At 38.5% G+C, this 23,645-nt stretch overlaps 1 protein-coding gene across 1 annotated transcript; it reads left to right on the top strand.

The window, feature by feature from the left end:
* The first annotated feature begins 6,350 nt into the window (after nt 1-6,350).
* LOC132650628 (vomeronasal type-2 receptor 26-like) lies at nt 6,351-20,250 on the top strand. The gene is made up of 2 exons (XM_060375976.1): nt 6,351-6,911; nt 19,221-20,250. Exons 1-2 carry the CDS (start codon nt 6,691-6,693, stop codon nt 19,519-19,521), a joined length of 522 nt encoding a protein of 173 aa, XP_060231959.1. The 5' UTR covers nt 6,351-6,690; the 3' UTR covers nt 19,522-20,250.
* The last annotated feature ends 3,395 nt before the right edge of the window (nt 20,251-23,645 follow it).

The following is a 23,645-nucleotide window of genomic DNA, read 5'->3' as shown; positions in this document are numbered from 1 at the left end:
TTGATTAATTTTGATTGATAACTTATTTTTTGAGAGATGAAAATATCTACTTCATCTTGTTTTTTTGGGTCAATTTTCTTTCCAAACCATTTCCAGCCCTATAATCTGAGGAAAGGGCTATCTTTATTCATCATTATTTTTTAGTGTAATCACCCACACCTAAGAACAGTCTCTCTCTAGTATTCCTAATGACCTATCAAGGTACACACTCAGAAGAATTCTCTACAAGACAATACACAGCTAACACCCTTCCCTAAGATCCAGAGGGAAAAACAGAAGTGAAGAAATTAAACATCATAAACCTAAAATAGAAAAGTCCAGATAGCAACAGCTAGAATCACAATCATCCCAAACCCAGATCACTAGACACCAGAGAGAAATCAAAATCATTAACACCCAAGACACCAAATCACCACAACCCTACTAGAGGAGACCCTGAGGAATTCAATATAGCCACAGAACAAGACAATGATTTCAAAACATAGATAAATCAAGGATATAACAGAGGATATGGATAAAACCTCAATGATGTTTGTGAAAACAAATAAAAAGTGAAATAAAACACTGAAGATAGTTGAAGACATTTTATTACAAAAGAAATCGATAAACTTAAAACCTGAGATGTATCTAGAAATAAAAAACTGAAGAAGTCTAACAAAAACTTAAGTGATAAGCCTCACCAACACAGTCTAAAACATCAAAAAGTCATTCTCATGACTAGATAAAATGCTAATCCTTAATTTCTCATCCATCAGATTCTCTGTTTCTTGATTTTTACTGAGCTCTTTATTCTGGTGAGTTTTGTGCAGAGTGATACATAAGCATCTTTTGAATTATTTTATGTGCATACTTCTAGTTTGACCACAACAATGTGTTGAAGATGCTGTCTTTTTTTCCAGTGTTTATTTCAAGATTTCTTATCTTAAAAATATCAAGTGTCCATAAGTATTTGGATTTCTGCCTGGATCTTTGATCCCATCATTGACCAAAGTGTTTTTTACTCTGCCAATACCATCCTGTTACTTACTACTATAGTTTTTTTTTTTCAATGCAGTTTATTCAGGAACCTTGAACAATCATCTGACCCTGGGTAAAGCCAGCCCACTTTAAATAGCCTCTGGGTAGCCAACCTCAGCATGCCACGTGGGCAATGCAGATAGGTCCACATACATGGAAGCAAGCCAGATCCTCAGCCTTAGCCAAATGTGGAGTTGTTTGTGACAGAGAGCACTCATATTGAGAAGGTGGAAGGCAGAAACCAGCTCCATCTTTCAGGCACAGCATTACACAGCTCTCTACAGTTCCCCCTTTTTGTTTTAGATGCATCACGCAAGAGTAGAGGTCTGATCTCTGATATTAGAAATAAATTGGGACTTTGTACTGATGTTCATTTAGGTTTCATCCACCCAAAGAGCATCAGACCTGTCTGATACCTTTTTCTCAGAGGCGGGACCTGGGGCATCAACCCGCATGCAATCAGACATGCTCTTCTCTGGGTCCAAAGCGGCTGACCCTGAGTGCAGTGCTTAGCCTCGCATCCTGAGCATAACATTTTGGCTTTTTATGGTAGCCAACCATGCTTGGGGAGACTGTCCTGCTTCAATGGCTGTAGAGGCCTGAATGGTCATGGCTGCATTACGCTGTTGTGAGACTCTAATCTTGCATATATACCACAGGCAAACCAAGGTGACCAACACCAGAAGTCCTGCTAACGCTCCCATGCCCACCCATTCCTTCAGATGATTCATGGCTGCAGCAATCCATGATGATAATCCTGTGGCTAGTCCTGTGTCCACTCTGGTAGAATTTACCATGACAATGGCCACTCTCAGCTGCTCTATCATAGTATCGAATTCTCGAGTCCAATTACCTAAAATATAGCTAGACAATTGCTTAGACAGATTTGTTCAGAGTCCAATTGGGTTACATAGTAATGTGAAGAGGGACTGCCTCTGACATGAACTGACTGGCCTGCTCTTTAGTCACCTCCTCCTGAGGGGGAGCAGCCTTACCAGGCCATAGTAGAGGACAATGCAGCCACTTTTGATGGGAACTGATGGACTAAGATCAGAAAGGAGAGGAGAACCTCCCCTATCAGTGGACTTGGGGAGTGGCATGCATGCAGAGGGAGGAGGGAGGGTGGGATTGGGATGGGAGGAGGGAGGGGCTTATGGGGGGATGCAGAATGAATAAAGTGTAATTGATGAAAAATTTTAAAAAAAGGGAAAAAATAATTTAAGAACCTTAAATGACTTTTAAAAGTGGAGGAAAACATGGAGTTAGTCAATTTACATGGAGCACGTCTCGCCCCTGGGGTCAATGGTCTCCTGAACCTACTCAGACCTCGGACACCACCACTGCTAGTTATAGAACTGATGCGGGATGTTCCAATGAGGGGGTTAAGGCTTCTCATAATATTTCCTATAAGCCCACACCTGCTTGTTTATATCCCCCATTTTTATTCATTATTAGCCAGATAGAGCCAAGTAATTGTGGTAATGATACTTGCTTTTTTGCCCAATGCTGCAATGCTAGTAAATTTACTAGCTGGTTACTCACATACCTCGCTGGGTGCCTGTGCCCGTTGATGCCCCTCACGCTATAACTCTCTTCAGACAGAAAAGAGATCTTGGAATTACAGCTGCCATTGTTACTGCCATCTCATTGGCGGCTATTGGAGCTACCACCGCGGCATTAGACATGAGTCATACTGGGCAGACTGCTCAGACCCTGAATAACCTTTTAGCCAATGTATCTCATGCCTTAGATGTACAAAAAGGAATTAATACTCAACTAAAAGGAGGCTTGATGGTGTTCAATCAGAGGATTGACCTCCTGCAGGAGCAAATTGATACCCTATGGCAAATCGCTCAACTTGGCTGTCAATGAAAGTATGCTGGATTTTGAGTCACTAGCATACAACATGAGAATTTTCCCTGTACTACTATAGTTTTTTGTTCAATTTAAGTTTTGGATGGGTGATACCTCTAGCAGTTCTTATTTAGGATTGTTTTAGCTGTCATGGTTTATTTATGCTTCTATTTGAAGCTGAAAATCGTCCTGTCAACATCTAGAAAGAATTGTCTGGAACTTTGATGAGGATTGCACTGAATGTTGATGTTGATTGTTTTTCTTAGGATGGAGAGTTTTACACTATTCATCTTATCTATGAGCAGTGGAGAGCTTCCTTGCCCTTGCTCAGGCATAAAGATAAATAGTCTTCAGGAATACAGCAGAAAACTGAAAATCTTCTGTATAACAAAGGACTGCCATCATTCTGAAAATGTAGCAGTATACACAAAACTAAAATACTTCTACCATCTACCCACCCAAATAAAGGCTAATATTAAAATGCATAAATAAATCAAAAGAAAAAAATATATATCAAGAAAATAGACAATCCAAATAAAACATACCTACAATTCTAAATAAAGAATTTTTTATTTTTATTAATTACAGTTTATTCACTTTGGTTCCCAGCTGTAGACTCCTTCTCCAACCCTCCCAATCCCACCCTCCCTCCTTCTTCTTCTCCTATACCCCTCCCCAGTCCAATGATAGGGTAGGAGCCCCTCCCCTTCAATCTGACCCTAGTCTATCAGGTCTCATCAAGACTGGCTTTTTTGTATTCCTCTCTTGGTAAGGCTGCTACCCCCTCAGATGGAGGTGATCAAAGGACCAGCCCATGAGTTCATGTCAGGTCACTATTTGCAGATGTTATGATAGCATACATGAGTGACACAAAAAATTCTATCAGGGAACTCCTACAGCTGATAACCTCCTTCAGCCAAGTGGCTGGATACAAAATCAACTCACAAAAAATAGTAGCACTCTTGTATGCAAAAGACAAAAGGGCTGAGAAAGAAATTAGGGAAACAACACCCTTCACAATAGCCACAAAGGACATAAAATACCTTGCTGTAACTCCAACCAAGCAAGTCAAAGACTTGCATTGAAAGAAAAAACTTTCAGTCTCTGAAGAAAGAAATAGAATAAGATATCAGAAGAGAATTCTTAAAGAAATAATTCAAACAGCTGAGAAACATTTAAAGATATGTGCAAGGTCCATAGTCATCAGGGAAATGAAAACCAAAAGTGGTTTGAGATATGGCCTAAAGAGAGTCACAATGGCTAAGAATGGTCAAACATTTCTAGTAGGAGGACAAACATGTTTAGCCACTAAGGACATCTCTTCCTCAGCAAGATGGAAATTGTTCTACCTCAGGAAGTAACTATAGCACTCTTGGGCATATATTCAAAGAATGTTTCATCCTTCCATGGAGACATTTTTGCAAAGATGTTTATGACTGCTCTATTCATCACTTCCCAAAATTGGATATAACACTGATTTCCATCAACAGAAGAATAGATAATGAAAATGTGGACATTTACACAACAAAATATTACTCAGTCATTTAAAAAAGTAAATGAAATTTCAAAGTAAATGCATATCTACAGGTAAACTAGAAAAAATCACTCTGAGTATATAATAACACAAGTTCAAAAATACAAATATGACATGTACCTACTTACATGATATTATTACTTGTAAAGTGAATGATAAGCAACCTATAGTACATAAAACCATGTAGGATACACAAAGAATAAGGGACTAGTGTTGAAGAAGAAGTAATAGATCTCCCTAGGATAGGGTAATAAAATAGTTATTTATAGATTGAAGAAGGGCTCATAAAGGAGAATTGGTTGGAAGTGGGGAAGAAAGAAGACATTAAGGAAAGTAATATGAAGAGAGACAGCCAAAATTAAATGTCAATTGAATGTTCCTGTAGCAAACTAACACAACAGTTTGCTTCCTACAATATATACATAACTGAAGGTGATCCAAATGAAATAATATGAGAGTCCCAATACGATGTCACTTGGCATCAAATGAAGACTGGGTTATATCTACTTGAGCTGGTGGCCAAAGGAGTCTTATTGGAATCCCCAAACAATGCACACTTTTGTCAAGATTATAATTTGCTCTCCATAAATTCACTGCAAGTCTCTTTTGCTGAATACAACACTTATTCAACTCACTGAACATAGAGAAATTAAGCTGGTGTCTCCAAAAAAATTCACTATATAGTTATATTTATTTATAGGTAGATAGATAGAGAGGGAGAGAGAGATAGATGATAGACAGACAGACAGACAGACAGACAGACAGACAGATAGATAGATAGATTTGTGTGTGTAATTTGTATATATATATATTTAAATTCCAGTAACCAAAGTTTTGTAAGATTATACATAGGAGACATCAATTAATTATTTTGTTTGTTTATATATAAGAATTAACATTACATCATTTTTTCACTTTCCTACCTTCAAAGCCGTTTGCAGTTTTAGCTCTTTTGAAATTTATATGGCCGTATTTTCATGAATTTTACCTAAGTTAGATATCAAAATTTTATTTGTGTTATATTGTATATATCATATTATAACAATAATATATAATAATACCATGAAATTATATCAGCAGTAATTATGATAAATAGTGTTACAGTAAAGTAGAAAAAGTATAGAGATGAAGTATTTTTCTTTTTGGTTGTTGTTATGAGACAGTTGACTGAATCCAGCCATCTCAAGACTTCTGCTTCCAGGTTCAAAACTGAGTTCATATTCACAGGCCCTAAAACCTACTCCTATCCTGATTCTTCAGTGATGCATGTTTGTCTTTTAATCACGAAAGAATGTAAAGAGGAAAGTGGCTGATAATCTAAACTAAGCACACAAGCCGTAAATGTGTTGCCTGTCATGATTTAAATTGACTATGAGAAGCTTGCCTCCTCTTTTGGTCATGTATTATTCTGAATTATGTGCCAGACATCCAGGAGGAGGTCTGAATGCAAAAGCTGAGTTGAGAACCCTGAACCCAGGTGTCCTGCATATGGCTGAGTCACTACTGTTTACTTTCTTGGTCAAAACCCCATGTCAAAGTATGACTGAAGTCTCCCTCTCCAGCACCCCCCCACCCCATGTCCCTCCTCAAGTCCACTAAGGACGTCCTCCTCCTCTACTATATTACTGTAGCTTATCAGATCTCATCAAAACTGTCTGGATGTACTTTCCCTGTTGCTTAATTTAGCCACCTTGACTGATGGAAGTGACCAAAGAGCTATCAAAGTGAACAAAGCATGACTGCCCCTGCTCCCCTTCCTAGGAGAAATCAAATGTTCAAACTACTTTCACAACAGCAATCCAAAACAAACAAGCTGTTTTTGGATGACCTACAATTTTGTCTCAGACTCTGGTGCTCTCCAAATCACTGTGGACCATGATGAAATCATACAGGTTGTTGAAAAAAGAACCAAACATGTTTTTCACCCACATGGAGGAACCAGGTGCAAAGCCTCAGGGCTATGGGATTCCAAGAGTACATGGATGTGAGGAACAGAACAATAAAAAGACAGAAAATTCAGAGCAAGTCTGGCTACAGTGACTGAAATATCTCAGCACTGTGACCCTCAGTTTTCTGGACTTTGCTACAGTGAGTGAGCTGGCCTATCATGAGAACCTTTGATTATGCAAAGACTGAGAGCCTGAAGCAACAGTAGGAATCAGCTGCAGCATACAAAGTCTTCTTTGACATTGTTGAGGTCTGAGCCTGTTGCAGGACATAAGCCAACAATCTCCTTGGATCTGCCTCGATGCAGGGGACTGTTTCTGTGTAGTGAAGAGCCTGACATGCCCCTTCCTTTGCTTTGCTTCAGCCTCCTCCTGCAACCTGTGTATACATCAACAGAGATATTTCTGATCCATTGTGGTTATTATGGAAAGTCCAACACCTACATGGAGGCAGATGTTAACCTTGCTACATTTATTCCCATTTCCATTCCACTTGATCTATCCCAAAATGACCAGAACTTTTTTGACACAGAACCAAGTCTACGATGGAATTTCAACCTGTGAGTACTTGCTTGAATGTGCTATGGTTGTTCTGGTTAAAAGATAGTACTAGATGACCTGCTAAACACATGTAATTCCATTGAGAATAATGAACTAGATACAGAATAATGTGAAAAATAGTTTCACATTTTTTTTCTGCTTCATTGTGCCTCTGAAAACATTTCCACTTCTCTTTGTTATGTTTCCATTCAGAAAGAAATCAGGGATAGAAAAAAAGAACGACTTTTGTGTCTCTCCATGGTGTGATTCCATGGCGAGACTTACATATTTTTAACACACTGACTTTAATATGTCAAGATAAGTTTCCATTCTTCTCAGGTCTATCTGGCCATCTAAATGTCTTATGTTTGAATATCTGTTTCCAGAGACTTGGAGAGTTTCTGCTCTAGTGAACTTGAATATCCCTATGTGCTCAGTACAAATCTTAGACTCTCCAATTTCACGTGTTCTGGCTTTACTATCTTTAAAGTATCTCAGAGTTTAGACACTGTGGTCATACTTATCACTTATTTGATCATCACTGATATTGTAATAGAGCGTTCTGAAATCCATGTCATTTATGCCCATATTCTGTTCTCTGCTTAATTAGTTCTGCTGGAAACCCAGTGTTGTCTGATTTGACTGGTGGTTTTATGATTTTAATTTACAACATTTCTATCTGTCTTTCTCCTCCCTCACAATCTCAGTGTTAACTTATGATTTGTCTTTTATGTTACACAGTCTTTTCTGTGTACAGCTGTTTGTTCTATCCCTCATCCGAGTTCTCATGGAGACTCCTGATTCTTTTTGTGTGTGTGTGTGTGTGACAAAATTATTATTTTTTTTATTTTTTTATTTTTTTTCAAATCCTGTACATATTTTTTTTTTATTTTTTATTATCAGTTACATTTTATTTACTCTGTATCCCAGCCGTGTCCCGATCCCTCATTCCCTCCCAGTCCCTCCCTCCCTCCCTCATCTCCACCGTGCCCCTTTCCAAGTCCACTGATAGGGGGGACCTCCTCCCCATTCATCTGATCCTGTTTTATCAGGTATCTTCAGGACTGGCTGCAAAGCCCTCCTCTGTGGCCTAACAGGACTGCTTCTCCCTTCGGGGGTGGGGAGACCAAAGAGCCAGTCATTGAGTTCCTGTTAGAAATAGTCCCTGTTCCCATCACTTTGGGAAACCAATTGGTTACTGAGCTACCACAGGCTACATCTGAGTGGAGGTTCTAGGTTATATCCATACATGGTCCTTGGTTGAATGTCAGTCTCAGAAAAGACCCTGTGCCCAGATATATTTGGTCCTTGTGGAGCTCCTATCCTTTCCCCATCAGACTAACTCCCCTTCTTTCTTATGATTCCCTGTACTCTGCCAAAGGTTTGGTCATGAGTCTTTGCTTTGAAAACACTGCTAGTTAGAGTCTTTCAGATGCGCTCAGTAGATTCCTGTCATACGTTCAATGCACATCTCATCTGTCTTTCTAAACGAGGATTGATCATCTTACCCCATGTCCGCTCAATTGATTATCTTTTTTAGGTGTATAGATTTCATTATGTTTATCATATCTTATAGGTCTATATAAGTGAGTATATCCCATGTTTGTCTTTCTCCTTCTGGGATATTTCACTCAGAATGATCTTTTCTAGATCCCACCATTTGCCTGCAAATTTCATGATTTCCTCCTTTTTGATTGCTGAGTAGTATTCCATTGTATAAAAATACCACAATTTCTGTACCCACTCCACCGTTGATGGACATCTGGGTTGTTTCCAGGTTCTGGCTATTACAAATAGAGCTGCTATAAACATGGTTGAGCAAGTGTCCTTTTTGTGTACTTGAACAAACTTTGGGTATATACCTAGCAGTGGTATAGCTGGGTCTGGAGGAAGCACTATTCCTATTTGTCTTAGAAAGCGCCAGATAGCTTTCCAGAGTGGTTGTACCAGTTTACATTCCCACCAGCAGTGGAGGAGGGTGCCCCTTTCTCCACAACCTCTCCAGCATGTGTTATCGCTTGAGTTTTTCATCTTGGCCATTCTGATGGGTGTAAGGTGATATCTCAGGGTCGTTTTGATTTGCATTTCCCTGATGGCTAATGAGGATGAGCATTTCTTTAAGTGTTTTTCTGCCATTCGATATTCCTCTGTCGAGAATTCTCTGTTTAGCTCTGTTCCCCATTTTTTAATTGGATTACTTGGATTGCTGCTTTTCAGCTTCTTTAGTTCTTTGTATATACTGGATATTAGTCCTCTGTCAGATAAAGGGTTAGTGAAGATTCTTTCCCAATCTGTAGGCAGTCGTTTTGTTTTGATGACGATATCCTTTGCTTTACAGAAACTTTTCAGTTTCATGAGGTCCCATTTATTGATTGTTGCTCTTAGAGCCTGTGCTGTTGGTGTTCTGTTCAGGAAGTTGTCTCCTGTGCCAATGAGTTCTAGGCTGTTCCCCACTTTTTTTTTCCAATTGATTTAGGGTATCTGGTTGTATGTTGAGGTCCTTGATCCACTTTGACTTTAGTTTTGTGCAGGGTGATAAATATGGATCTATTTTCATTTTTCTGCATGTAGACATCCAGTTGGTCCAGCACCATTTGTTGAAGATGCTGTCTTTTTTCCATTGATTGGAATTGGCTTCTTCGTCTAATATCGAGTATTCATAGGTGTGTGGATTTGTTTCTGACTCTTCTATGGGGTTCCATTGATTCTCCTTTCTGTTTCTATGCCAATACCATGCAGTTTTTATTACTGTTGCCCTGTAGTACAGCTTGAGATCAGGAATGGACATACCTCCAGATGATCTGTTGTCGTACAGGATCGTTTTGGAGATTCTGGGTTTTTTGTTTCTCCATATGAAGCTGAGAATCTTTTTTTCAAGGTCTGTAAAGAATTGAGTTGGTATTTTGATGGAAATTGCATTGAATCTGTAGATTGCTTTTGGCAGTATGGCCATTTTCACAATGTTAATCCTACCAATCCATGAGCATGGGAGATCTTTCCATCTTCTGATATCTTCTTCGATTTCTTTCTTCAGAGACTTGAAGTTTTTCTCAAACAGGTCTTTCACTTGCTTGGTTAGAGTCACACCAAGGTACTTTATGTTATTAGTGGCTATTGTGAAGGGTGTTGTTTCCCTAATTTCTTTCTCAGCCTTTTTGTCTTTGGTATATAGGAGGGCTTCTGATTTTTTTGAGTTGATTTTGTATCCTGCCACTTTGCTGAAGGTGTTTATCAGCTGAAGGAGTTCTCTGGTTGAATTTTTGGGGTCGCTCATGTATACTATCATATCATCTGCAAATAGTGACACTTTGACCTCTTCCTTTCCGATTTGTATCCCCTTGATCTCTTTTAGTTGTCTTATTGCTCTGGCTAGGACTTCAAGTACTATGTTGAAGCAATATGGGGACAATGGACAGCCTTGTCTTGTCCCTGATTTCAGTGGGATTGATTTAAATTTCTCTCCATTGAGTTTGATGTTAGCTATAGGCTTGCTATATATTGCCTTTACTATGTTTAGGTATGTGCCTTGTATCCCTGATCTCTCCAAGACTTTAAACATGAATGGGTGTTGGACTTTGTCAAATGCTTTTTCGGCGTCTAAGGAGATGATCATGTGGTTTTTCTCCTTCAGTTTGTTTATGTAGTGGATTACATTGATGGATTTCCGTATGTTGAACCACCCTTGCATGCCTGGGATGAAGCCTACTTGCTCATGGTGGATGATATCTTTGATGTGTTCTTGGATTCGGTTTGCAAGTATTTTATTGAGTATTTTTGTGTCAATGTTCATAAGAGAGATAGGCCTGAAGTTCTCTTTTTTTTTTGTTGGGTCTTTGTGTGGTTTAGGTATTAAGGTGACCCTGGCTTCATAGAATGAGTTTGGTAGTGTTCCTTCTGTTTCTATTTTGTGGAATAGCTTGAGGAGAATTGGAGTTAGCACTTCTTTGAAGGTCTTGTAGAATTCTGCGCTGAAGCCATCTGCTCCAGGGCTTTTTTTGGAGGGGAGACTGTTAATGACTGCTTCGATTTTCTTGGGAGATATAGGGCTATTCAGTCTTTCTACCTGATCTTGACTTAGTTTTGGTAGATGGAATCTTTCAAGAAAATTATCCATTTCATTTAGATTCTCAAATTTTGTGGCATATAGGCTTTTGTAGTATGACCTAATAATTGTTTGGATTTCCTCAATGTCTGTGGTTATATCCCCATTTTCATTTCTGATTTTGCTGATCTGGATAGTTTCTCTCTGCTTTTTAGTTAGTTTGGCTAAGGGTTTGTCTATCTTGTTGATTTTCTCAAAAAAACAGCTTTTTGTTTCATTGATTCTTTGTATAGTTTTATTTGTTTCTAGTTGATTGATTTCAGCCCTTAGTTTGATTATTTCCAGCCATCTGCTCCTCTTGGGTGTATCTGCTTCTTTTTTTTCTAGGGTTTTCAGTTGGGCCATTAAGTTGTTTGTATGTGATGTTACGAATTTCTTCTTGCAGGCACTTAGTGCTATAAATTTTCCTCTGAGCACTGCTTTCAATGTGTCCCATAAATTTGGGTATGTTGTTCCTTCCTTTTCATTGAATTCTAGGAAGTCTTTAATTTCTTTCTTTATTTCTTCCTTAACCCAGCTGTCATTGAGTAGTAAGTTGTTCAGTTTCCATGTGCGTGTCGGCTTTTTGTTGTTTCTGTTGTTGTTGAGGTCAAGCTTTAGTCCATGGTGGTCAGATAGTATACAAGGGATTATTTCAATCCTTTTGTATCTGTTGAGGCTTGCTTTGTGGCCCACTATATGGTCTATTTTGGAAAAGGTTCCATGCGGTGCTGAAAAGAAGGTGTACTCTTTTGAGTTTGGGTGAAATGATCTGTAGACGTCTATTAGGTCCATTTGATTTAGGGATTCTGTGAGTGCTTTTATTTCCCTATTTGGTGTCTGTCTAGTTGATCTGTACCTTGGTGAGAGTGGAGTGTTGAAGTCTCCCACTATTAAGGTATTAGGATCAATGTATGATTTAAGCTTTAATAATGTTTCATTTACGAATGTCGGTGCTCTTGTATTTGGGGTATAGATATTCAAGATTGTGATGTCCTCTTGGTGGATTTTTCCTTTGATGAGAATATAGTGGCCCTCATCTTTTTTGGTTAACTTGGGTTGAAAGTCTATTTTATTAGATATTAGGATGGCTACTCCAGCTTGTTTTCTGGAACCATTTGCTTGAAAAACAGTTTTCCAGCCCTTTACTCTGAGGTAGTGTTTGTCTTTGTTGCATAGGTGTGTTTCTTGGATGCAACAGAATGTTGGATCCTGTTTCCTTAACCATTCTGTTAGCCTGTGTCTTTTTATTGGTGAGTTGAGTCCATTGATATTGATAGATAATAGTGACCAATGCATGTTAGTTCCTTTTGTAATGGAGTCGATGATCTAACCCTGTTTCATTGCTTGTTTTCTTTTCATTTTTGTTGGGACATTATCTGTATGCCCTGTTTTCTTGGGTGAATTTGTTTTCATTGGATTGGAGTTTTCCTTCTAGTATCTTCTGTAGGGATGGTTTGCTGTGTAGATATTGTGTAAATTTAGTTTTGTCATGGAATATTTTGTTTTCTCCATCTATGTTGATTGAAAGCTTTGCAGGGTATAGTAGTCTGCGTTGACATTTGTGATCTCTTAGAGTCTCCATGATACTTGCCCAGGCCCTTCTGGCTTTCATAGTTTCTGATGAGAAGTCCGGTGTGATTCTGATAGGTCTACCTTCATATGTTACTTGGCCTTTTTCCCTTGCTGCTTTTAATATCTTTTCTTTGTTCTGTAGATTTAGTGTTTTGACTATGATGTGATGTGATGTGTTTCCTTTCTGGTCTAGTTTATTTGGAGTTCTGTAGGCCTCTTGTATATTTATGGACATCTCTTTCTTTAAGTTGGGAAAATTTTCTTCTATGATTTTCTTGAAACTATTTTCTGGACCTTGGAGTCTGGAGTCTTCTTTTTCATGAATTCCTATTATTCTTAGATTTTGTCTTTTCATAGCATCCTTGATTTCTTGGATATTTTGTGATTGGAACTTTTCTGATTTTACTTTTTCTTTGAGAGAAGTATCCATTTCTGCAAGTGTGTCTTCAGCTCCAGAGATTCTCTCTTCCATCTCTTGTATTCTGTTGGTGATGCTTACTTTTGTGGTTCCTGATCTTTTCTCCAAGTTCTCCAGCTCAAGGGTTTTCTCATTTTGTGTTTTCTTTATTGATTTTAATTCTGTTTTCATGTCTTGCACCATTTCTTTCATGTGTTTGAATTTGGATTCCTGTCTCTCCACGATGGCCTCTATTTCTTTTTTCATTTCCTTCTTATATGCCACTAATTTTTCCTCTACTTGTGTATCTATTTGTTTGGCTATGTTTGCCTGTGTTTCTTTAAGGATATTGTCTATTTCTTCTTTCTTTGCCTCCAATTGACTGGCCATCTCTTTGAAAGACTTGTTCATTTCCTCCTTATGAGCCTCAAATAATTGGGCAAGCATGGCTTTAAAATCATTTTCCTGTGCTTCTGCTGAATTGGTGTATCCATCGATTTTGGGGTTTGCTGGTGAAGTCATGATGTCCTGATTTATGTTGGAAGTGTTCTTTCGCCTACCTCTGGCCATTGGCTTATCTGAAACCTTCCCTGTTTGTTTTTGGATTCTGCAGATCAGACTGGGGCTGTCTCTCTCTGGTGTCTGGAGAGTTCTTCAGGAAGCTGAGCACTCTCAGCGTGTGCTGAGGACTAGCTGTACCTGTGGGAGGAAAGTACGCAGGCGCAAACGGGGCAAATGCAAGCATGTGTGTGCGCGCGCGTGTGTGTGTCTGTGTGTGTAAGTGTGCGTGGATGAGTTACTCGAGGGACAGAGTGATGGCTAATGTTGAACCCTTGAGTGTGTGGGAGGGGATCTGCACTGTATATGTCACAGGCGCTAATGATGATCGCAGTGCAATTTCTGGCATTAACTGTCTTAACTCCTCAATCAGGCCCACAGGGCAGGAACTTCAATGTCCCTAGTGCCCCTCTGTTTCCCAAAGTGGGTATGTGGGTGGGAGGGGGGTTCGATGCCTGGCTTCTGATTTAGAAGAACCCAGGATCTGGGGAACTGCAGATTCTCAAGGGTGCACTCACTTACAGGCAGGTCTCGTGGTATCTGGGGCTCTCTGCTCTCTGGTTTGGCCCTGCTTCTTTGATGTGTTCCGCCAGTTCTGTGCTGCTGTCACTGCCAGGTTCTGAGGTCTTGCTGCAGCTGGAGATTTCAGGGTGGTCACTTCAGCAGGGATGGGGTAACCAGGCTCTCTGTTCTCTGGTTTGGCCCTGGTTATTCTTAAACTGGAGGGCTGTGGTGCCCCGTCAGTTCAGTGCTGCTCCGCTGCCACGTCCTGCTGTAAGTGGAGACTTGGTTGCTAGTCCCAATGCTTTCTGGGAAGTCCTGGGATCTCTTTGTTGTGCTCTCCAAGCTTGGGAGGCCCAGCGCCTGGTGTGTCCAGGTTGTATGACGTCTCTGCCTGGTTTTGGTGAGTATATAGCGTATTCTCTGTCACTGTGGGATTAGGTGGGCCATACCGTCAGTGATGGCGATCCTGCTGAGCTAGTATGGTGTCTAGCAGATTCGCGCCCTGGGAGGATGGTGCAGCCGCTGCGCGAATCTGGGACTCCGGGGCACGTACTGTTGGCTTTTGTCTGCCGCTAAAGTGCTTGGGGCTCCGTCTCAGTGGCTGTATACCCCAGGCAGTTAGGTCTGCACTGAGAAAGATGAGTCCGCTGTGCCCCTGTGCCGAGGAGGAAGGAGCGACTCCTGATTCTTATCTCGATGCCCAGTTGAATTCATTGCTTGGTTCTGTCTTCTTTTCTGTTGTTCATCTCTTTACTTTCTGAAATATATATCTGCCACTTTATCTCTCTGAGAAACTGTATTGTAGGTTGTTGGTTATTTATGATAATGTGGAGGAATCATTAGGCTTTTTTATATTCCTGTTTTTCAGTTGATGCTATAATTGGTACATATGTTCATTTGAACATCAGTGTTGGGAATAGGGTGGTCCTTTGCTGAAAAGTACCTTCTTGAAACTTCAATGCCTATTTCCTCTCAGATTAGGAAACAAACATACTAGACTAAAGTCCTGGTACTTTTACTGTTATAGAGTACTTGAATAGAAAAAAAAAAAAAAACAATGACCAAGGATGTCTAATTTATTCTGGAAGTAAAGAACTCTTAAGAATGCTTTCACAAGATAGAGAAACCATAGTTCAGTAGCCCACTGCAGCAAGAGAGAGAAGGAATCCCAATACAGGAGGAAGAAAAGAGCCCATCCTCAGAGATGGATAAAAGACAGAAAAGACTGAATCGTTAATTGACCTGTCTTAATCTAGATTCTGTTTGAGCTATGATAGGTGGATCAAGTCTCAACTCCTTGAAGATTAAATCATAGTTGTTTAAAGTTTACACAGAGATATACAAGTTTTAAATATATTAACATGACCACAATCTATAATCTACACTGAAATTCTCACTGTAGGAAAAACAGGTAACAAGTGTCTGTAAACAGTTGGAGTAGACTGATGCTTCACAAATCAGACTGGGCACCAAATAAGGATGGTTCTGGGCTAAAAAACAAACAGCCTTTCCACTCTCTGAATATTTAATGACAGATAAGATTTCAGCACAATGAGAAGCATTGAACTATATCTTCAGCAGGAATGAAATGACATTAAAAATTTTGGTCCTGTAACTATAAGAAGACTAGCCAGTGCTTTCACCTGGTGGTTTTCATAGCATATCATTACTCCACTGATTAATATTTTAAAATTCTGAAATATTAAACTCATTAAGTCTCATTTTCACATACTTTAAACCACTTTCTCAGACATTTACAACTTGCATTTACATACGTTAAATAACTTTCTTAGACATTCAAAATTTCCATCAACTTTAAAGTATTTGTTTCCCCCATCCATGCATTTACCAGGAGACAGATTGACAAGCAAGTTCTTTTAAATGAAAGAATCATAAAATGTAAACTGTTAGGTATTAGTAGATTCATTTTGAATCTCATTTAAATCTAATTTTGTGAGATTGGATGTTTCAGTGTGAAGCCAGCAAGATAATGCCTTCTTCAGCAGGGGATCTAGATATCTGTAGAAAAGAACAAAGCCTGGCTTTCATGCATGATATGGACTAACCATGCAGCTGCAGCCTTGTTCAGAGGAGCTGTATAAAGTTTCATAAACTCTGCTAAAATTCTATGGTGACAACATGCTCTGAACATGACAAGAGATCTGAGAGGGGTAAATTTGAGCAGGAAGTATAATCCAATTGGCCTCTATATCAGTCAAAATGACAGAGACTTACTGGAAACCTGGGCACCAAGTCTGGGATCCTCCATGCTGTTCTCAAAGACTTTGTAGGGAACAGAGGTTGACAGTCTTTGGATGCCACACAAAACAACATTGTCTTCAGCTGCCACATAAGGCATCACGAAAACTAAACATCAGACTTGTGAGGCCTTTGCTTTTTATTTTTTTATGGAGCAGGAACTTGGAAAAGTAACCTACCTTGGTCAGGCAGAGTAGAGCATTTAACTCAACAGTGTCCAAAGGTTAGGCAGGGATTTATTGTTGGGTGAAGCATGTGGCAATTCATGGTTCAGTCGTCATCATCATCACAGTTGAAATATGATCAAAGGAAAGGCCATTTCTGCATATCTTAGCAACCAACTCCAGATGTCTGGCAAAGAAATAATTTTCATTACATTCCTTAAATCCGTACTCAGCAGAACTCTCTGAGGGCTTTGAGGGAGAACATCTAGCTTATTATCGTATTTTTCACTGGAATATTTTTTATTGATTAATTACATTTCCATCTTAGTCATAGGCCCCACTCTTTTCTCCTCCCAATCCTACTCTCTCTCCCATATCCTCCTCCACTCTTCTGCCCCTACCTACACACCCCAGCCCCTGTAGTCTTATGATGATTGAGTTTGTGTTACTCCCCTGTGGTCAGTTAGATAAGTTCTATCAGGGTAAAGTGATAAACAAACATACAATATAATCCATGTCCACTCCATTAACTAGTGTGCCCACATAAAACCTAATCAGCACATCAGCTACTTATATGTAGAGGAGCTAGGTTGAGACCCTGTATTGTGCTTGGTGGGTGCATCAGACTTCTTAGAACCCTCTGGGGCCTGGTTGATTGACCCTGATGATCTTCTTGTGACGTTCCTGTCACACAAATATAAATGAATAAATATACAGACATAACCAACTGAATCGATTCTTTAGTCTTTAGTATTGCTTTCATGTGATTGGAAAAACATAAGCCCTCAGCTAAAATGGAAAAAAAGATAGAATTTCTTCTATAAATTTGAGAGTCTGTGAACACAATTTAGGCTATCACAAATTCCATGATACAATGTGGAAGCAGCTTCATGAATTTTCATAGTAACAGCATATATAAAGAAAACTATAAATCCAATAAAGCACTGGAAACCTCAGAGAGGATGTTGACAGTAAAATGGAGCAAGTTATCATATAGGCCCAAGATGGCTATGTGATGTCATTCTTGTCTTTTAGATTGGCAAAAGCTAGGAATGTGCTGGGTTACTACATTCTAAAATTATTTTATTCATCATCTCAGCTATAGCATATCTAGATAGATAGAAAGATAGATAGATAGATAGATAGATAGATAGATGATAGATAGAGATGCAGATACAGATATAGATATAGGCATCATCTTAACCATAACTTGTCCAAGAAATGGCTACTCAGGGTGCTACAGGTAGCCTGGGCTATGTTAATGAACCTCTCAAACTACAACATTGCAATCTCTCCACATCAATGAATTTTTTATAGCCAGTTTTTGTAGACACAGCTCTGTCCAGGAGTTCTCATTGATACATGCATACATTCCTACAGTTCAATATTTAGTATGAGATAATCCTTAAGGAAGACAAATTCTCTTTCTCTATGTTGTTGCTAATTCCCTGCTTTTGCCCAATAGATTCTTTCTTAACAGAACATCTAGCCACAGATCCCAGACTAATGTGGTACAACCAAATGGAATTTCTTTCTGGTGATGGCAGGTCAGAAAGCAGAATCCTTCCTTCAGTAGAACCCAGTGGATTTCAGGCTAATAATTTCTGTTAGCTCCCTCTGTTAGGGTCACCCAGATTCTTATATACTAAATGTTTGAAACAAGCTTCTGAGGACCCAACCCCAAGCACTGAAGGCTATGTGTGACACAGTTCAACTCACCTACCTGCAACAAAGTACCACTTTCTCCCATTATGAGCACTTTTGTACTGTCTTAATGTATTTTGGGTTTTCCTCTTTTTTATATGTTATTTTAAATTACTTTTTCCCCCTGCCTTACCTAGAAAACTCTACTCATTCATTTAATTTGCAAGCTTAGAGAAACACCTTTCCTTTACTAATTTTTAAATACTTTTTGAGTTTTTGTAAAGATTTAATAAAGTTTACATTATGTTTATGAGTGTTTTGCCTACATATTTTTGTGTGTACCACTTGTATGCAGTGTCCCTTCAGAGGCCAGTGGAGGACATGGATCCTCTAGAACTGGTGATACACACTATTGGAACCTAAAACTGGCTACTGTGACTTGAATAAGGGTCCTCCACAAGAGCAGCAACTAGTCATAACATATCAGTCATTTTTCAAACCCAAGAACACTATTTTGCACATACTTATTTATTCTTATTTCATTTATTCGAGAGCTCACCTTCTTATATATGTGTGAATACCACAGGTGTCCTTGGTGACCAAAGATGCCAGAAAGGATATTGTGAATTGGAGTTAAACATGTTTCCAAGGCCACCCTGTGGGCACTGAGAACTGATACTAGCTTTTATTCAAAGGGGTCTATACCACAAAGAGACAATTTAACACTAGGAATGCACATAAACTTGTTAGAATTTTCAAAAGTGAGTATGACATTAAATCATTACAAAAGAAAAGGTTGTGAAGCTCTTACTTATTATATTCCTAGTGAACACCTTAGTGACTCTTCTATAACCCAGGGCTTCCATGAGCTGAAATGTCATAAGCACCTAAGTATTCAGTAGTCATAAGATACAAAGAAGTGATATTTTACGCACACAATGTACACCAAAAAATATTAGAAACAGTTAAATTTCTGAGAGTTTAGGAGCCATTCCATGACGTTCCTGACTTGTCAGGGGCTTATTCACACAAGATTTACATGTAACAGGAAAAGTCAAAGGCTAGGACCTCTAGAGTCCTGTATTTGATAAAGACTTTTTGAGAAAAATGTACTGACAATACCCATCCTTCTATCCCTCGGGTTTAGACTGAAATGGAGAAACTATCAATATTTGCTGACCTTATACTTTGCCATTGAAGAGATCAACAAGGACTCAAACCTGCTTCCCAATATGACCTTGGGTTTTCACATCTACAATGCCTTTAATTCTAACAAAATGACCTTGGAGGGCCCTCTGATGTGGCTGTCTGGAAGAAGTGAGTATATCCCTAACTACAAGTGCAACACTCAACACAAAGCTCTAGGAATCATTTCAGGAAAAAAGCCGGAATTTTCTGCTGCAATTGAAACACTTTCAGAGCTCTACAATGTCCCACAAGTAAGTTAGAAACATATTTTTAAGCACAACCACATCTTACACATGACTGAAATAAACAAACCAACAAAAGAGCAATAACAGAAGAAACAAAAGAAAACAGAAAAGTGGATTATGTTTACTGTAGGCAGATTTCAAATAGTAGTGAACAAATTATTTTGATTTAGCAATAGTTAACAGATGACAGAGTGTGGTGAAAACCATGGACAGCAAATTCTCGAAATTTCCAAGCAGATCATTTAGTAGTATCCATGATCTCCAAAAAATGGATGATGTACTGTAGATACTCAGTCTGCATTTGATAATAAGTCAAATTCTACAGCAAAGATTCCTAACTGCCCAATCTAGCATATAAACATCTCAAAATTCCTACAATTGTCAATATCTGACATATGGAAAAAGAAAGTCCAGGACATGTAACTAAGTTTGGAACAATGTTTAATGCCATCACTGATGAAAATCTTTCAAGGAATTAATGATCTCATTCAGGAAAGTAGATCTTAGAATAGCAGCCACAGAGACCAACCACTTAGCTGTATCATCACAAATGACTCTTGCCAGGCTACACTGAAGAAATGCATCTGTCATCAGGCATTACTACAAACAAAAAATACTTGGTGACAACAAGAATCAGCAATAATCAAGATTAAAAAACCCACATGGTAACTCTCATTGTTATCACTCAGTTAAACAATTCATCAATGTATTTTAAGCTAAGTTAATAAAAATAAAAGACAATAATTTTCATCTGTCTGAGATTTGTCTGTATCAAATCTAACTAGAGGGATGATACAATAAACCCTGGCAATGGGGCCCCAGGTCATCACAACTTGCACCATTTTAACTTAGGAAACTGAATCTCTAAAAACTTTGTTAGTCTCTTTCTGTATTTGCTTTTATAAAGGTGAAGGTTCTCTGAAATATGGTGTTATGTGATTAATGTTAATGCTTTCTGCAGTTTTCTCTACATCAGTTACTCTTTTGCATTGTTAATGCAACAAGAGAGATCTTTCGTGCCTTTCAAAGCCAGTGAACAGCTTATTGTTTACTTCTTGGCTACTGCAGACACCTTAGTAACTTTGGATCCTATGGTATTTGTAAAAGACTATTCCACCACATAATTTAGGGACAAGCTAATCTCACAGAAGACATTCTCCTTAACAGTATTCAGTCCTTTAATCTTCATATTTGAATAATGAAGTCACTTCCTCACACAGGGTGATGATTCCAAATACCTGAAACTCAGAATCACTTTTTTTCTTTGCTTCCTCAGGTCACATATGGACCATTTGATTCCATGCTTAGTGACAAAGATACATTCCCATTTCTTTATCAGATGTCTACTAAAGACAGAGGTCTAGCCCAAGGGCTAATCTCTTTATTACTCCACTTTGGCTGGAAGTGGGTGGGGCTCATTGTTTCTGATGATCAGAGAGGACGGGAGTTTCTCTCTGACCTGAAAGTAATGATGGTGTCAGAAGATATCTGTGTGGCTTTTGCAGAAAAACTCCCAGAGAATTGGAATGAAAATGTAAAATATGATTATGGTTTGCTGAACTTGAAACAACATACAGGAGTAAATGTGAATTTATTCTATGGTGATATGGATGACTTGCTGTTCTTCTGTGTAAACATGCGTATCTTTATCACCAGAAAGAGGGTGTGGATCTTTGCAAAGCCACACTCGACATACTTAGAGTCTATACTAAATGAAAAGCATGTTTTGATAAACCTATTCAGTGGAAGCTTCTCATTTTTAAAAAAGAGAACTATCCCTGGCTTCAAGCACTTTCTTGAGGCCCTTACACCCTCCCATTACCCAGGAGATGTTTACTTCTCTAAGTTCTGGATTGACAATTTTAATTGTTCACCTCCTGCTTCAGGATGTGGAAATCATAAACCTTGTCCAGTGAATATTTCCCTAAAGACTAAGGATAAAATAAATGATATGATGACTATTTCTGAGCCAAGCTATTCCATATGGAGTGCAGTGTATGCAGTGGCCCATGCCCTGCATAAAATGCTATTGAGCAAAACTGAAATGGAATCTAAAGAAGACAAAAACACAGACTGGCTTCTACCATGGCAGGTAAGCCTCACTCATAAGCAGGGGAAGCTGAGAATCTTACATTATTAGTAAGTAATTTGCTGTGGTCAAGCCAATAAAACATTTTCATCTTATAATTGAAAGTATAAGTTAAAATGGAAAATGGTTTAAGTTTCTCTCCATTTAGTCTGAGGTTGGCTATAGGCTTGCTGTATTTTTGTCTTTACTATGTTTCAGAATGTGCCTTGTATCCCTGATCTATCCAAGACTTAGTTAAACATGAGTGGGTATTGGATTTTGTCAAATGCTTTTTTGGCATCTAAGAAGATGATCATGTGGTCTTTCTCCTTCAGTTTGTTTATATGATTGATTACAATGATGGATTTCTGTATATTGAACCTGCATTCCTGGGATTAAAACTACTTGGTCATGGTGGATGATATCTCTTATGTGTTTTGGGTTTGAGTTTGCAATTATTTTGTTGAGTATTTTTGCATCAATGTTCTTAAGAGAGATAGGTCTGAAGTTCTCTATTTGTTGGGTCTTCATGAGGTTTAGGTATCAAGGTGACTGTGGCTTCATAAAATTAGTTTGGTAAAGTTCATTCTGCTTTTCATTTGTGGAATAGTTTGAAAAGAATTGGAGTTAGCTCTTTTTAATGTCTGTAAAATTCTTCACTGAAACCCTCTGGCCCTGGACTTTTTTGTAAGGGATACTTTTGAGACTGCTTATATTTCTTTGGGGCATATAGAGTTCTATATTTAATCTATTTACCCAATCTTGATTTAATTTTGATAAATGGAATCTATCAAGAAAATTGTCCATTTCATTTAGAATTTCAGATTTTGTGGCATATAGGCTTTTGTAGTAGACGTAATGATTGTTTGGATTTCCTCAGTATCTGTTGTTATGTCCCCTTTATCTTTTCTGATTTTGCTGATTTCGACAGTTTCTCTCTGCCTTTTAGTTAGTTTGCCTAAGGATATGTCTATCTTGTTGATTTTTCTCAAAGAACCAGCTTTGGGTCTCTTTGATTCTTTGAATTGTTTTCTTTGTTTCTAATTCATTGATTACAGCTCTGAGTTTGATTATTTCCATTTCTCTACTCCTTTTGGGCGTGTCTGCTAGTTTTCCCCCCAGGGATTTTAGGTGTGTCATTAAGTTGCTTGTATGAGATGTCTCAAACTTCTTTCTGGCAGCACTTTGTACTATGAACTTCCTCTTGGCACTGCTTTCATTTTGTCCCATAAGATTTTATTACTATTGTTCTGTAGTACAACTTGAAGTCAGGTATGGAAATGCCTCCAGAAGTTCTTTTATTATACAAAAAGTTTTAGCTATTCTGTTGTGTATGTGTGTGTGTGTGTTCCATATGAAGGTGAAAATTGTTCTTTCAAGGTCTGTGAAGAATTGTGTTGGTATTTTGATAGTAATTGCATTGAACCTGTAGATTGCTTTTAGTAGGACTGTCATTTTTACTATGTTAATTTGACCAATCCATGAGCATGGGTGATATTTCCATCTTCTGATGTCTTTTTCAGTTTCTTTTTTCAGAGATGTGAAGTTCTTGTCACAGAGGTCTTTCTCTTGCTTGGATAGTTACCCCAAGATATATTATATTACTTCTGGATATTGTGATGTATGCTGTTTTCCTAATTTTTTATAAGCCCATTTATCATTTATAGTCATGTGGACTACTGATTTTATATGTTAATTTTATAACTTATAAAATTCTTTTTAGCACTGCTTTCATTGTGTCCCAGAAGTTTAGGCATGTTGCCCCTTCATTTTCTTTCTTTCTTTCTTTCTTTCTTTCTTTCTTTCTTTCTTTCTTTATCTATTTATTGCCACATGTTTTATAAATGAAGAAACATCCATGAATTCATCCATCCAGTCAGTCAGTGGACATTCATCAAGCATCTGTCTGTTCATGCTGCAATGCCCTGTGGCTCTGCACACCCAAAGAAAGGATGCTGTCCTTGCTTCTAAGAGCTTGAAGTTGGGTCACATCCCTCACTGTCACTGTTTCCTGAAAGGCCAATGTCTGATCTAATAATGAAGATGTGTCCTTAGAGTCTTCTGTGAGAAT

The sequence above is a fragment of the Meriones unguiculatus genome, assembly GCF_030254825.1.
Source record: "Meriones unguiculatus strain TT.TT164.6M chromosome 13 unlocalized genomic scaffold, Bangor_MerUng_6.1 Chr13_unordered_Scaffold_28, whole genome shotgun sequence".
Classification (NCBI taxonomy): Eukaryota; Metazoa; Chordata; class Mammalia; order Rodentia; family Muridae; genus Meriones; species Meriones unguiculatus.
Note: the sequence above shows the minus strand (reverse complement) of the source record. Positions and strands in the feature narration are given on the sequence as shown.